Source organism: Medicago truncatula, chromosome 4, assembly GCF_003473485.1.
Source record: "Medicago truncatula cultivar Jemalong A17 chromosome 4, MtrunA17r5.0-ANR, whole genome shotgun sequence".
NCBI classification, from domain to species: domain Eukaryota; kingdom Viridiplantae; phylum Streptophyta; class Magnoliopsida; order Fabales; family Fabaceae; genus Medicago; species Medicago truncatula.
In genome coordinates this window covers 3937661-3954237 of record NC_053045.1, presented here as the reverse complement: position 1 = coordinate 3954237, position 16577 = coordinate 3937661, and the positions used below count along the sequence as shown (strand labels likewise).

The following is a 16577-nucleotide window of genomic DNA, read 5'->3' as shown; positions in this document are numbered from 1 at the left end:
AAAAATTTGTGTTCATTTTGCTCATTATTAGTTTATGGTTCTAAAGAAATGAAAGTTCATAATGGCAAAGAGCACTATATCTTTCATGCTTTTGAGGTCATGTGGTACTGTATCCATTTTCAATGAGATATTTAATATCTCCTCAACAAACCAAAAATCGTGTCACATTTTTTTAAAATCGTGTTACAATTGTACACCCTGCAAAACAGCTCATTGTCTAAAAAATCGTGACATGCTTGTTAAATCGTGTCACGATTCTTGTCATTCTCAACTTCACAAATTTGAAGACATACACAACAATACATTTGAACAATAGCATTCCTCATTAACCTCAAACCTTTCCAAAAAAATTTGGACTATATATCCCCCTTAGTCAGTCTTCTGAAATTTATAAAATGCCCTGCAACTAAAAAAATTTAGAAAAAACTTCTTTATTAACGGCATGGGACGACCTCTTTTACCAAGAAGAAAGGTGTCTCAAAGTCAAAAGTCAAAAGTAACATACTCTCTTTTATTATCAGTTGAATGTTAAATGAGTCAAACGAAATTGTATGTTGTAATGTGATGTTGTGTTTGGTGGTGCTCAAATAATTTCAATATTTGAATTTTTCTATTCACAACTAATTTTCTTAGGGTCTTTAAAAAAACAAATTTTGTTAGGGGCTTGATAAAAATATTTCATAATCAAAACATATACTACTTTTATATATGTATATATATATCAAATAATTGACAATTACTTTGTAAACGACGCTACTTATTTTCTTCCTTCAAAAAAAAAATACGCTACGTAGTTTCTAATTTTGTTTCATTTTTATTTAAATAAATTTGTGATGAATATAATTATTAAACTTTTTTTTTTTAGTTTTTATTACCACCACTAGACCGATGGGTATGAATGAGTACTATAATACTTTCCGAGACTCCAAGTATTGTCACACTAATGTTATATGTTTTTTTTTATAGAAAAAAGTTTATCTAGGTTGAACTTTAGGAGTTCATCATAATCGGACCTCAAAGTTTATAGAGTAGAGTATTTACAAAGATATTTATAAATCGTCAACTAAAAACGTTATCACATTAACAGTAAAAAGTTGACTGCACAACTTTATGGATGAGTCAACTTCTTACCAACTAATTCATGACACTAATTTGATCTCTATTCATGAGCTCAAAAACCACATTATTATGCACCAATTAACCTCAAACGGAATATATATGTTATCAGTTTTTGTCTGCAACGTGCGTGACCCTATAACTGTTTCTTACCTTCAAAGCAACACCTCCAATATGTAAACGCATACTTTGTACTTTCGCAGAGTTGAGAGTTCGGTGTATTTTTATCAAGAAGTGTAAAGTTTAGGGAAAAATTTCCTTTTACTCATGTTATCAAGATATTTTAATAATGAAATGGGAAAATAAAGTTAAATAAATTAGTCTCTCCAATTGCACGTATATCATATTCTGATAGAGCATAACTGGTTATTTCAACAATAATAATAATTCCTCTTAAAAAAACAATAATAATAGTTTGAGGGATTAGTTTCTCCAATTGCGTTTAGAGCATATTTGATTCACACAAAATAAAACAATAATTATGACACAACTTTTGCAACAAAAATCTAAGTGATTAAGACAAATGGAATTTGCACATGCCATCAAAATAAACTATAATATTTAAATTAAATACACAAATTTTGTATTGTATACAAAAAAAATTTACCAAAAATATCTTAAAAGTAGAGTAATTTTTTCAAGAAATTGATGTTGTAAGTGATCAAGACAATATATGCTAGATGATCCTATGGTATAAATGTTTTATTTTTTTTGACCAAAAAAACTATAAATGTTTTAAATACGCATACATTATTACTATGGTTGTATTTTTAGTGGAAATTTGAATACATTGACAAAATGAATTATAAATTTTACAACTACGAAAAATTATGAAATTGTAAAATACTATAAGGAAGATTTTTTTTTACATTACAATTATAAATAAGGAAAACAAAATTTGGTAAACTATACAAAAGAGGCTACAACCCCCGGTAAAATATGTTCTATTTTGATAATTTATGTTAGTTAAGAAATAGTTAAAACCGTTAGCAAGTCAGTTACCTATTTTGTGGAATTTAGTTAGAAAGGATAACTACTTGCTTTGCAAGTTAGTTACATATGAAGTACTAGCATGAATGATTGTAATATGTAACTTCCAATTTCATTCGCATTGTAGCTCTCTCTTTTCTCTCTTAATTCTCTCCAAAACTTGATTGCTTGATTCAGAAGGAAGCTTTGAGCTAACAAAATACAGGGGTTGTAAACCTTCGAAAACGTTTGCAAAACTCATGCTAATATAATCGCGATACAAGCGAGACTAAAAAGAAAACTCATGAACCATTTTGCGGAGTATAACGCCCACGCTAAATTACATATGATTGATTTTCTCAAAATTAAATTTGGGGTTGACCATGGCCCACCTATGTCCATGAGTGGCTCCACCAATGAATATGATTAATCTTGATTAGTAGATAGCAAAATTTATTTAATTATTAACGTAGCTTTATTAACCACAAATTTAAGCATGGTTAGCATAATTTTCAAAGGTTCATTACTTGTCGTTAAACACTTGGCGGTTAAATAGTTTTAACACCGGGTATTAATCGTGTGCCGAAGGTAAACAATCACATATTTAAACTGTATTAGTAAAAATTTGTTGTTTAAATTTGATTATACAAAACTCATTAGCTTTATCCTTGTTCACATCCCTCTTTTTATCTTAAATGTCTCATAAACAAACCTTTCACGTTTTCATTATTCTCTTATATATTCCTCCACTACTTTACTTTCTCTACAGCATCACAACAATGCTTCCTCAACATTTTCTCACTTTGTTCTTCTTCCTTCTCCTCTCTTGCAACACTCTCACTTCAACATCATTACAATCATTAGAAAAACAAGAAACTTTTGATTTTGTTCGTCCAATAGACCGCAAATTGTTAAGCCTAAACAAGAAAGAAAAACTAAGTCATTTCAGATTCTATTGGCATGATATCTTGAGTGGGAAAAATCCCACTGCAATTACAATTGTTCCACCACCATTGAAGCTAAACACAACCACTTATTTTGGTTCAGTCAACATGTTTGATGACCCTTTGACTATAGGACCACAATTGAGTTCTAAGCTTGTTGGAAAAGCTCAAGGTTTCTATGCATCTGCATCACAAGATGATTTTGGTTTTCTCATGGCTATGAACTTTGCTTTCATTGAAGGAAAGTATAATGGTAGTACAATTACTATCTTGGGGAGGAATTCTGGTATTAATAAGGCTAGAGAGATGCCTATTATTGGTGGTAGTGGACTTTTCAGATTTGCTAGAGGATATGCTAAAGCTACTACTCATTGGTTTGATCTCAAAACTGGAGATGCTATTGTTGAGTACAATGTTTATGTTTTTCACTATTGATTTTTAGTTGTTGTTGTTCATTTTATTAGTCATATTAGGGTCATGTGTTAGCTTTTACTATGTCTATGGTTCATTGGTGTTAGATCGTGCGATTTTTGTTGTTGGATAGAGATCAAATGACTCGAATTATAATTCGGCAAATTAAAAAATCATAATTTCAATTGTTTGATATTCGTCATCTATTGAAATTATTTACTATGCGACTATAAATGATTACATGAAATCCTTTTATTTTTGATTTGTGATCTCACGACAAAATATTAAGACCAATTCATATTCATCCGGACTTAATGTAAATAAAAAATCAAATGTATTGAGGCTAAATCTTAAACAAATATATTTAATTTTTTGTTTATTTTTAAGACTAAGGAGAGTATTCATTGGTCAAAATGTCTTTTTAAGACTTCATCATATAATTACACTAATGCATATTGAACCTAATTACACTAATTTAGCTTGAATGATTGAACAAGACCCATAAAGATTGAAAGCATTCAAAGTGGACCTTAAGATTTAATTATATAGCTTGACTTTGTGGAATCCTTGTTTGTTTGGTAGCTTCACTCCCTTCATAATTGGATCACACAAATTCAGGAAATGACCCTACAGCATCTTTTTTTCCTTACATTATCAACTTAGCCTGTGTGTTAAAATAGTGTAAGATGGTTTTTTTTTTCTTCTCTTAACCCCATGCTTCTCAATTAGGGGAAATATGTATTGGTATTCAGAGTTTGACCGCGAGTTAAATAGAGTATAATAAAATATTGTTCTATCGAAATCAAGCATCGCCATCGATTTCACCTTAACCGAAACATATTATGTAATCTTAGTCAACATTCTTCTTAGTCAACATTCTTCTTAAATACTTGATTTTCAATTAATAATCAATTTAATCATAGACAACATTAATTTTAAAAATAATAGAATATGAACTCTTTTTATCAAATAAAAATTTATATTATTGGAGGATTGAGACATTGTCTTGGACTCTTGCTGGCCGACCTGATTGTATAGTAGGAGAATTATTTTCATAGTAGAAAATAAAAAGTTGTAGTCAAAGTATGTGTGAGGACCGTGTAGTCTTTCAAACCTCACTCACTAGTGTATTATTGCTAAGGTACCTAAAATTGAATGGCAAAGGTGACATTAGTACATGTCAAAAATTAATGCAAGACTTATATAAATAACCACCATTAGTCACATAATGTCTCATGTCTATAACTGAAAATAAATAAATATAGACAGGAATGAGAATCACATTAGTTTCATTCCTTCTTTGCTACTACAGCATATATCTCAGTTTCCAAATCTTTGTTACCTCTGCCAAATGTCTTGAGGATCAACAATCATTGTTGCTTCAATTAAAAAACAATCTCACATTCAACCATGAAAGTTCCACCAAACTAGAATTGTGGAATAAAAGCATTGCTTGCTGCAATTGGAGTGGTGTTACATGCAACAATGATGGACATGTTATCGGCCTTGATCTGAGTGACGAAAAGATCGATGGTGGATTTAACGATTCAAGTAGTCTTTTCAGTCTTCAACATCTCCAAAAATTAAACTTGGCATACAACCATTTCAATTCTCACATTCCATCAAGATTCATCAAGTTGGATAAGTTGACATATCTGAATTTGTCACAAGCTAGCTTTGTAGGGCAGATTCCGATTGAGATTTCGCAGCTTACAAGGTTGGTTATTCTTGATCTCTCTGTACTTGAATACCCAACAATAATACCACTTAAACTCAAAAATCCAAATCTGAAAAATCTTGTCCAAAATCTCACCAATATTAGGCAACTATATCTAGATGGGATAAGTATAACATCTCGAGGACATGAATTGAGCAATGCTTTGTTGCCGTTGCGTGACTTGCAAGAATTGAGCATGTCTTACTGTGATTTATCAGGACCCCTTGATTCTTCCCTAACAAGACTAGAGAACCTATCAGTCATTATTCTTGATGGGAACAATTTTTCATCACCAGTGCCGAAAACATTTGCCAATTTTAAAAACTTGACCACCCTCAGTCTTGCGCTTTGTGAATTGACCGGTACATTTCCACATGCAATCTTTCAGATTGGAACACTGTCAACTATTGACTTGTTTAACAACAAAAATCTCCATGGCTTTTTTCCACACTACTCAATGAGTGAATCTCTTCAAATAATTAGAGTAAGTAACACAAACTTCTATGGAGCATTACCTAACATTATTGGAAACCTGAGAAAATTATCTACTTTGGATCTTTCTTTTTGTCAATTCAATGGAACACTTCCAAATTCATTGTCAAACCTCACACAACTGAGTTACTTGAATCTGTGGTCTAACAGTTTTACCGGTCCAATGCCATCCTTTGACATGGAAAAAAAACTCACCAACTCATCATCTTCTCACAATCAAGGATTGCATAACCTTGTCACCATTAACTTGAGCAACAATTCTATCACGGGTGCCATTCCTTCATTCCTTTTTAAACTTCCATTGTTAAAAAATATTTGGCTTTCATTGAACCACTTTAGTAAACTAGAAGAATTCACAATCAATTCTTCCTCCGTATTAGACACCCTAGATTTAAGCAACAACGATCTATCAGGACCTTTTCCAATATCTGTCTTGCAGCTCAAGTCACTTTCTGTCCTCGATCTTTCCACTAACAAGATCACTGGATCGCTGCAGCTAGACGAGCTTTTAAAGCTCAAAAATTTAAGTGAATTAGACCTTTCATTCAATAACTTATCGATCAATGTGAACGTGCCACATGTTGATTTGTCTTTTATTCCCAACATTAGCTTTCTAAAATTGGCACGCTGCAACTTGAAAACTTTTCCTAGTTTCTTGATAAACCATACAACATTGATCCAACTAGACCTTTCAGATAACCAGATTCAAGGAATAGTACCAAATTGGGTTTGGAAACTGCCATATCTAGAAGCTCTTAATATTTCTCACAATCTTCTCACTCATTTGGAAGGACCTTTGCAAAATCTCACTTCCTACTGGGAAATTCTTGACCTTCATAACAACAAACTGCAAGGACCAATACCTTTTTTTCTTAAATCTGTTGAATATTTGGATTACTCTACCAACAAATTTTCTGTTATCCCAGAAGATATTGGTAATTACCTATCTTCCACATATTTTCTCTCTTTTTCCAACAATAGTTTACATGGAAGCATCCCTGATTCTTTATGCAATGCTTCACAACTTCTAGTGCTTGATATTTCCTTCAACAACATTTCTGGAACAATTTTACCATGTTTAATTTCAATGACTAGTACCCTTGATGTATTAAACTTAGGGAAGAACGATCTCACTGGCCCTATACCAGATATGTTTCTAGCTTCTTGTGTTGTAAGGACTTTGAACTTCCATGAGAATCTCTTACATGGGCCAATTCCAAAATCCCTCTCCCATTGCTCATCATTAAAGATATTGGATATTGGATCAAATCAAATGGTTGGTCGTTTTCCATGCTTCTTGAAGAACATACCAACACTTAGTGTCTTGGTTTTGCGGAACAACAAATTCCATGGTTCCGTAAAATGTTCACTTTCACTAGCAAATAAGCCTTGGAAAATGATTCAAATTGTGGACATTGCTTTCAACAATTTCAATGGAAAACTATCTGAAAAATATTTCACAGCATGGGAAAGAATGATGCATGATGAACATGATGATGTATCGGAATTTATCCCGACAGTGGAGGCATTCAACCCATATTATCATGATAGTGTGACGGTTTCCAATAAAGGTCAAGATATGGAGTTTGTTAAAATTCTAACAATCTTCACAGCCATTGATTTCTCATCGAATCATTTTGAAGGACCAATCCCGAAGGTGCTAATGAAATTCAAAGCAATCCATGTTCTCAACTTTTCAAACAACAATCTCTCTGGTGAAATTCCATCAACTATAGGAAACTTGAAACAGTTAGAGTCCTTGGACCTCTCAAATAACTCATTGGTTGGTGAAATTCCCATGCAACTTGCCAGCTTGTCCTTCCTTTCATATTTGAACCTCTCCTTCAATCATTTGGTTGGGAAGATTCCAACAGGTACGCAACTTCAGTCATTTGAAGCATCTTCGTTCGAAGGAAATTATGGTCTATATGGTCCTCCGTTGACTGAAAAACCAGATGGTATAAGGCAGGACTTGCATCCACAAGAAACATGTGGAAGGCTAGCTAAGTCAAGTGACTGGAATATTTTAAGTGTGGAATTTGGATTTGTTTTCGGGCTTGGGATTTTGATAATTCCCTTCATGTTTTGGAAGCGATGGAGGGAAGACTATTGCAAACTTTTGGACACAATTCTCTGCAAGATTTTTCCCTGGATGCATGTTGAATACGTAAACCACAGAGGAAAGTCATTCACTAGTTTAAGGTGGTAGTGATAGTGCCATTAGTAACTAATGAATGTGCTTATTAGTATATTCGTCTTTTTAATTCCAGACTCTATTGTTCTATATGTAGTGATAAATGTTCTATTCAATTTAAATAAAATAGTGTCACCTGGAGTTGTAGTGACTGATAGAGTTTCATTTGAATTAAAAATTTATGAGTTGAATTATAACTATTAAGTATGAAAATCATACATTTAGACCTGGATCAATTTGCTCCTATGTGTTTTCTCAAAGGAAATCAAATATTAAATGAGAAAATGATGGTAGTATTACTATGTCATTCGTAATAACTGTCATTAGTAATGAAAATGATGGTAGTATCAAGAGAGTGTGAAATTCACAATAAAATATCAATGAATAGTGTTGGACAGCTAAATGATTTGGATGCAAGATAGTAGATGGATTAATACCTGAAATGCTTCGACTTGGACAGTTAAATGATGTCTATATACTTAATGTGATAGGTTGGTGATATGATAAGAAGATAGAGATAGAGAGAAAATGAAGTGTTAAATAGTGTTGTCTTGTAAGTTTAGCTCGGTTGGTAGCTACCAGAGATATTATGTGTAGGGGTGAGGTTCGAACCCCGGATTTCCCATTTCTCCACATATAATGTGTGTAAATCTAGCCGCTAGGTTACTTGATAAAAAAATCTTTTGTCCTTTTTAGTTCACTTTTCTCCCTCTATACTTGTTGTCTTATAAACAAACCCCTCTTGGCTACACTTCATTCATCTTCCATTATTCTCTTCTCTCCTTCACTATTTTGGTTTCTCTAGAGTTAGCATCAAAATCACTCTAACCCCACCACCATGCCTACCCAACACTTCCTCACTTTTTTCTTCTTCCTTCTCTTCTCTTGCAACACCCTCACTTCAACTTCATCACCATCATTTGAAAAAGAAGAAACTTATGATTTTGTTCGTTCAATAGACCCCAAATTGTTACACCTAAACAACCAAGAAAAGCTAAGTCATTTCAGATTCTTTTGGCATGACATCATGAGTGGAAAAAACCCTACTTCAATTACAGTTGTACCACTACCATTGAAGCTAAACACAACTACTTCTTTTGGTTTAGTCAACATTATTGACAACCCTTTAACTTTAGGACCAAAAATGAGTTCTAAGCTTGTTGGAAAAGCTCAAGGGTTGTATGCATCTGCATCAAAGGATGAGTTTAGTTTGTTCATGGCTATGACTTTTGCTTTCATTGAAGGAAAGTATAATGGGAGTACTATTACTATCTTGGGGAGAAATTCTGCTCTTAATAAGGTTAGGGAAATGCCTATTGTTGGTGGTACCGGACGTTTTAGATTTGCAAGAGGCTATGCTCAAACTAAAACTTATCAATATGATTCTCAAGATACTACTGTTGAGTACAATGTTTATGTTTTTTACTATTGATTGTTAATTATTGTTGTTGCTCATGTTATGTTTATTTCATGATTTGTGTTTGTCATGAAAAAAACCTATGAGATGTTTGTCTTAGCTTTTACTATGTTTATGTCTATGGTTCATTGTTATTAGATAAGGAATTATCGTCGTTATTAAATTTTATAATTTGTACGTTATTATAGTCATTTTATGTAAGTCGTTGGGTAGAAGATCAGACGATTTTAATTTTAGTTCGACAAATAAAAAACTTAAAGCTTTTAGTTGTCTGGTAATCATCATCAGTTGAGATTAATATTAATACAATGATGGATAATTTGCATCAAATCCATTTCTTTCTTGTTTTTTAGGGTTAGAGGACTTGTTGATTGAGAAGCTTGGTTTTTCTTTTGTAGAAACCCATCGTTGTCCACTCGTTAAATTGTTCTACTATATTACTTGAATTGTCCTACTATTAAATGTGCACCTACCTAACTTAGGACCTGAATTGCTCGACTTTTAAATGTATAATAAATAACTCATAGTAACTCATTCTTTTATGCATGTCATAATCTAACCTCAAATGTACATTTCATTTCATTTTCTTGTACTTTTTGTGTTCATTAATTAGCTCGTTAGTCATTATATAAAGAAATGAGCATTCATAATGGCAAAAAAGCTTTGATTCGTCTTTATCTATGATGTATTGATGTGGTCACAATTGAGGAGTAAAATCTCATAGCAAATAAATCAGTTCAATTGCTATACTACATAATGCTATGAAGGTGTCAAAAGAAAAAAATAATAATAATTCCTTCTTCTAATTCAAAAAATTTTGCTATACTAACTACGTCATGGATACTTAATAACTTCAAACATTTTTTTTAGCAAATATCCCAAGAGAGTCCCTAATATGGACCCCTAAATTAAAGGATCATGGATGAACCTCAACAAATGATCTGCTGTAGCCTGTCACCGTTCTTTAGGATAAAAAGCTACATGCAAAAAAAAAATCCTTTCATCTTCTTTAAACACTCAAAACCCTCTTTCTATGTCATGTTAGTTAATCTCTATCATACATGAGGATTGAAGGCCCTCTTTCTCTCCTCCAAAAATGTTCAAACTTTTCACTTTCTAATGCTTGTCCCTAATTTTCCCGATTGATCAGAATCTGAACCAATTCTTGTGGCCCATTAACGTAGCAACTCTGTTGGATATTTGGATCGTGATAAGTTTTAGGAACAAAAGGTTCCTTTTTTGGATTCAACAACAACGTTGAACAATAGTTCTAACTTTTGGCTAAGTTTTCATCGATGATTTGACACTTTTTTCGAACAAAATAGCTCTAATAAAAATCAACTAGATATTATAGAAAGAGTAAAGATAAGATTGTCTCGATCTGTTGAAGTTCAACTCTAATGGTTTTTCAAGCTCCAGTTTCCTTTCAACACTAGCTAAATTTTAAGTAATTGTTTTTCTAATGATTATCATTCTCATGACATATTTTATGAAAGATCAGCAAATCACCTCCTACATTCCAGTTTATGAAGATTATTCGTTAAGATTTACAGTTTACTTTAATGAAAAAAATCAAATATTTTGAAATTTCCTATCAATAAGATTTCGATAGATGAAATGAGTTTTACTTTTTAATTTGACGAAGACAAAATGAGTGTTTTTTTTCCTAAAAGATATGACCGGCTACAGCAGATCATTTGTTGAGGTTCACCCATGGTCCTTTAATTTAGGGGTCCATATTAGGGGCTCCCATATCCCAAACATAGAAATTTAGTTTTTGGCGAAATATTAAGACTTTAGTTTTGTTTTTGGAATAGAGCTGTGAGAAAATTTTGGTCAACAAAAGATTACTATTAGATGAGTGGTAAATAGCATATAAAATTTACATATAAAGAAAAGATTTTGTGTTTAAATTTGAGACATCGCATATATTTAACCTAACAATATTAACGTTTGTCAATTAAACTAGTACTTATGGATAAAAAAAAATAAAAAATCTTGTGAATTTTAAAATTAAAGACCATGCAAGAAGAATAGTGTAAATTATGCTCAAGCCAAAACATAACACTCATATTTTTATCAATGTCATATAATCGATCAAGCATCAACTGAACATAGATAAATAAAAAAATTCATAGCATATGAGTTGCATGTGTATTGAAGTGGGAGTGCTATGCTTTTGATCGTGTTACCTAACCAACTTTTCATAAGTCTGTTGGTGGGTTTGGTTTAGTTTTTGTGCTGGTGCTTTCTATTTGTATTGGTGTGTCCTTATGACAAAAATATGTTACATGCAACAAAATGTTTCCTGCATAATTGAATTTGCTAAAAATCCTTAACCCACTGCGGTTAAAATATTTTACTCTAAATTTAAATGTAACAAAAATATTTTACTCAAAATCCTGCAACAAAAATATTTTACTCAAATTCGTTAAAAATCCTGAATCAACTTCGGTTGGTCTGGTGATATTGACTTGGGATCTAAGAGTGTGTTCCTCCTCAAGATCTTAGATTCGATTCTCTCTGATGCCAGTTTAAGTGGATTAATTTAGCTTTTTGAAGAAGAAAAACTACAAGAGCGATTCAAACCATGTATAGGTCACGTTTGGATTCTAAAGTTTATGAGTGAAATAGATTTATTTTACTATCCGGATTTTACAATGTTGGAAGTAGGAAAAGAATTTCACGTAGTTTGAAGTTTTTCATGGGGCATATATAGGAAATTTCTTTTCTCCCTTTTATTTTTGCTCATTTGCATGTCTATGTGAGTTAACTCACGTTAAAAAATGTTCATTGTGAATTAACTTACGTTGAAAAAGCCGAACGTGAGTTAACTCATGTTGAACATAATTAAGGGATTGAGCAATTTTGAAAGGGAGAAGAACAATTTTTGTATATATATTCCAACGGGCTTGTTGCTTGAATATTTGGGCTTTGACGTAAGGTAAGCGTTTATAGTCCAATATTATGGTTTTAAAAAGTGAGAATTGCTCTTTAGGCTTTCATTTTTACTCTCAGCTACCGTGAAAATACCAAAATACTTTTAACTGTTGTTTTAGAAGACTTTTTAAATTGGTTATACTGATTTAAAAAATGAATGAACCGCTCTCAAAAGTGTCAAATGGCACTTAACTGACGTTGGAGAATGGATCAACATTTAAGTACCGTTCGAGGAAGCTTATGAGTAATTTGAGAAGTCTAACGAGAAATTTCCTTAATAAGTACATTTGATCTTGAGCAAAAAATCTAAAAGTATATCTTTGTTGGATACCCTTTTTCTGTAAATAAAATAACAAACCAATTGAAATTCACACATTCAATTGTTGGGTCTCGGATTTAAACCTGATTAGAAAAAATGAATCTAACAACATCGGCATTGTCAATTAACATAAGTCTTATAGACTTTCTTGCATAAAAAAATAAATAAATAAATAAATAAAAAAGTCTTATAGACTTTGTTGGATACTAGACCAGACGATATACAGTATATATGGCGTTTTTGGCTTGTTTAAAATAATTGGATTAAATTTGGTGAAATAATAATAATTTGATGGAATTAAAATTATCTCAGTTGGAAATTAATTGGTATTGATATTTATGTCAATATATGAGTATTGTTGATACCATGCTTAATTAAAGTAGTATGAAAGTATAACACACATACATCTTCCAATGATTTTTCACCACCAAAAAATGTTTGAAATCGTGGTGGATCGTCCATCTAAAATTGACCTTTCTGAAATTTGGATTTATATTTGAATTGAACAAATGTTGGAAAATTGCTCTTCTCTTTTTTAAAATTATTCATTTTTTAATTTTACAGAAGTTAACTCGTATTCAACATTTTTCTGTTTGAGTTAGTCATTTTTAAAATCGGTTGAACCAACTTAAAAAATGATTGCACCGATCTTAAATGTGTCTGAAAAATTTTAAAAATGAGAAAAGTAATTTTCAGTCCCCAATTGCTATGACAATGACAAGTGTGTTAACACACTCCCCCACATCTTTTGACTTTGTTGTTTGATTGCCCTCAAAATTGCTCAAAATATGAAAACTCCAGTTGAAGGATAACATGTTGACAAAACTCTTGGTCTGATTTTAAGGAAGAAAACGACAAGAGAAGAAGGCATAGATACATCAGTTTTTTTTATAGGAAATTCGTTTCCTTAATAGAAAATTAATTACTCAATAAAATAAATTATTAGATGGTACATTTCTTCCAGTTAGCAATTCACATTAGGAAAAAATTCAAACGTAGTTCATTGCACTTATTTTACCGCTCTCAAAAAAAAATTCTCGTGTGACATATTAAAATTTGGGTTTAATTTATACAGTTTTTTCTACATATATATCTAATGATGTATTGTCATTGTATTTTACTCATGAATTAGTTGTGTAATGTTAACTTATTAAATAATGAGAAAACACATTTTCATATGTAATTACACCAAAAAAATGCATGCATATAAAAAAAATTATACTAATACACAAATTAAGTCTTTTGCTTGACAAAAAAAGAAGCTAAGTCCTTTTTTTTTTTTTTTTTTTTAAGAAGCTAAGTCCTTATAATTTATGAAAAGCTAAAATAGCACTTATGAAACAACATATAAGTTTTGTCCATGAGGTGATTACGCACATCACTTTTTGTTTACTTTTAATTTGGTCTATGTTTTTTTTATCATTTCTTTGAAATATATGGTTAGTCTAGCACAATCTCATAAAATCGATTTTTAAATTACTCTTACATATGTACATTTATTATCACGGGAAAGCTATTTTGAACACATTTTATCGCTCAACAGGAGATTTTTAACAAGTTCATTCGATAGATATTTGATTAAAAATTGATCCAAATTCATCTGACAGACAAATGAATTATACGGTTATCACGATCAAGCAATCTAGAACATCATTATCATGATTAATTATGATCCACATTTACATTTGGTAAATCATATTAAAACTAAACAAATTTAGATGTGATCAATCATCCGGTCTTGATCGAATAGAATAAATTGCTTGATTGTGACAATTGATTTCTTAAACTAAAGAAATTCAAATCCATTTAAACACGTGTTCATGAGCTATGAAGCTCGGACTTCGACACATACATCTGACATGAAGAGACACGTCGACAAAGCTGATGATAAAAATATAAGTCATCGACACTGTTACATCCTTCCTCCGGTCACTAATATAAGCAAAAGTTGACTTTTTAGGTTCATTCAATAAATGATGCATGTAGTCTATATATAGACCAGATACATCATTTATTTAATAAACTTAAAAGGTGATTTTTTGCTTATAAAATATATATATATTAATTAGTTTATAGAAGGTCTAAAATCAAAATCAAAATATTTACCCAAGGTAAGTTTCCTGCGAATTTTCAACGAAGTTTGCATGAAATTTCATAGGAAAATAAAGAGTTTCTAGTAGTGCGGACTATCCAATAGAAATCCGATGATTCAAATTATTAACCGTGTGGTTGTGTGAATACATTTACTCAATAATATAGTCTAGCCTTATAGCAAGCCCCAATAATTGTAGATTGATCCTAGCTAGCTAACTTTAATGTTCCACATCTTCCAAGCAAAATCAAAAGGCATCACAACTCAATAAATTCAAATTTGTTTGCTTTTGTAAAAGTCCAGATACTTGTATCTTTGATCCTCCATAAGCTGTACTTCTCATGTGATTCTGATCTTAGTTGTTATGGTAGGGACAAAATAAAATTGTCATGGAAGAATCTTGAAAAGAATGTCTCAATTTTGCTTAAATTAAGGGATACTCTTTTCAGGTCACAAGAATTCTATTTTATACGGTTGTACACTCTTTACTTCTATTAATATATGACTTTTCTTTTCTGCCACTCCTTGGTTACTTGCTGTATTTGATAGTAAAACAAGAAAATTGGACAGAGTTGTTACGTGGTTAAATACAAATATTGTTGAGAACTAACTCAAAATTGATAATTGAAGTTTGGCAAAAATTGTGTTTCGATTTGGAGAAATCATGGCATGATTTGGTTAAGGTTTTGGAGGTTTTGACTCGACGAAAATTGTGGCTCGAAGGGATAAAATCGTGACACGATTTTCGTTAGTATTGTATTGTGTACTAACGTGAAATCGTGGCAAAATGTGTGTAAATCGAGGCACGATTTTGACGGGACATGTGCATTATTTAAGACTTCATTCTTCATGTTTTGAGTACATTTCAAGAGAGAGAAACTTAGAAAATCAAATGAGATAACTTTAGTGTTGACGGTCTTTGGTGAGGTTCTCTTGAGAGGTTCTTTTGGGTTGAGAAACAGTTGTAAACGCATTGGATGTATAAAATCATTGAGTCTCTGTTTCTTTGAAAGAGATTGAAAAAAAGGGTAAAAATTAGATTTTGTTCTTGAATAACTTATTGAAGCTAATTTCTTATGACCTATTGTATCTCTTTGTAAATGAAGGTTGAATAATTGTTGTGCTAAGTGGTGGAATAGCATTCAATAATTATGTACACAAACTTGTATTAGAATTAAACTAAAAATTAAGGTGGGTTGAAAGATTTAAATATTTTTAAACATAAATGATTATTTAAATACAATAAAGTAAATAGTAACTTATTTAAAATTTTAAATTGAATGACCTAGGATGCAGTTTTGTCACTTCAAAAATCTGAACATAACTAATGTGATATATTATAAGAACTGAAAAAACAAATACTAAGAAAAATAAATATTAATTTGCTGAAAAGTTTCATGTGCCATGTGCATCATTTTGTGTGAGTGTATTTTCTTTTGCTTTTATATTTTGTTTTTATTATATGCTAAAAAGGTATAATCTAAAAGAATGCTAACTATCTACAGTGACTTTATTGTTTAAAATTTAAAAGGGAGTTTTTATTACTATATTTGTAATCCAAGCTGGGATGGATGGATGAGTTTTCTATCTCAGCTAGAAAAAGCACTATAGAACAATTAAAAAACAATTAAAAGATAGCTAAAGAGAATTAGAACACCTTTTTTTTTTTTTTGAAGGGAAAAGAGAATTAGAACACCTAAGGTCTTTTGAAAGGTTGATGATTAAAGGATATTTAATGGAATGATGCTAGTGAGTAAGTCAAAAGTGATTCTGGTATATTTAATCAAAGAAAGGTACAAAAAGGAAAAGATTATCGTAGTAATTTTTTGAATCTAAGGGCTGCTTTTCCCAGGCATGTACTTTAACTAATACTACTTGTTGTTATCATGTTATAGTTTTCTAATCTCATCTAATCTAATAGGATAGATCCTTAAGGATTTGCTTTAGGAAATTTTAGTATGATGTT

At 31.3% G+C, this 16577-nt stretch overlaps 3 protein-coding genes across 3 annotated transcripts; all 3 read left to right on the top strand.

Moving 5' to 3' along the window:
- Positions 1-2771: 2771 nt before the first annotated feature.
- Positions 2772-3674, top strand: LOC25491428 (dirigent protein 22). The gene has a single exon (XM_013599339.3). The coding sequence runs from the start codon at positions 2781-2783 to the stop codon at positions 3462-3464; it is 684 nt and encodes a 227-aa protein (XP_013454793.2). The 5' UTR covers positions 2772-2780; the 3' UTR covers positions 3465-3674.
- Positions 3675-4711: 1037 nt separating this feature from the next.
- On the top strand, positions 4712-7858 carry LOC25491427 (receptor-like protein 33). Its single transcript, XM_013599338.3, has one exon. The coding sequence runs from the start codon at positions 4712-4714 to the stop codon at positions 7856-7858; it is 3147 nt and encodes a 1048-aa protein (XP_013454792.1).
- A 664-nt stretch (positions 7859-8522) lies between these two features.
- On the top strand, positions 8523-9477 carry LOC25491426 (dirigent protein 19). Its single transcript, XM_013599337.3, has one exon. The coding sequence runs from the start codon at positions 8682-8684 to the stop codon at positions 9273-9275; it is 594 nt and encodes a 197-aa protein (XP_013454791.1). The 5' UTR covers positions 8523-8681; the 3' UTR covers positions 9276-9477.
- The last annotated feature ends 7100 nt before the right edge of the window (positions 9478-16577 follow it).

Excerpts from the sequence above, each read along its gene's own strand:
- LOC25491426 (XM_013599337.3), top strand. The coding sequence starts at position 8,682 with ATGCCTACCCAACACTTCCTCACTTTTTTCTTCTTCCTTCTCTTCTCT.
- LOC25491427 (XM_013599338.3), top strand. The coding sequence starts at position 4,712 with ATGAGAATCACATTAGTTTCATTCCTTCTTTGCTACTACAGCATATAT.
- LOC25491428 (XM_013599339.3), top strand. The coding sequence starts at position 2,781 with ATGTCTCATAAACAAACCTTTCACGTTTTCATTATTCTCTTATATATT.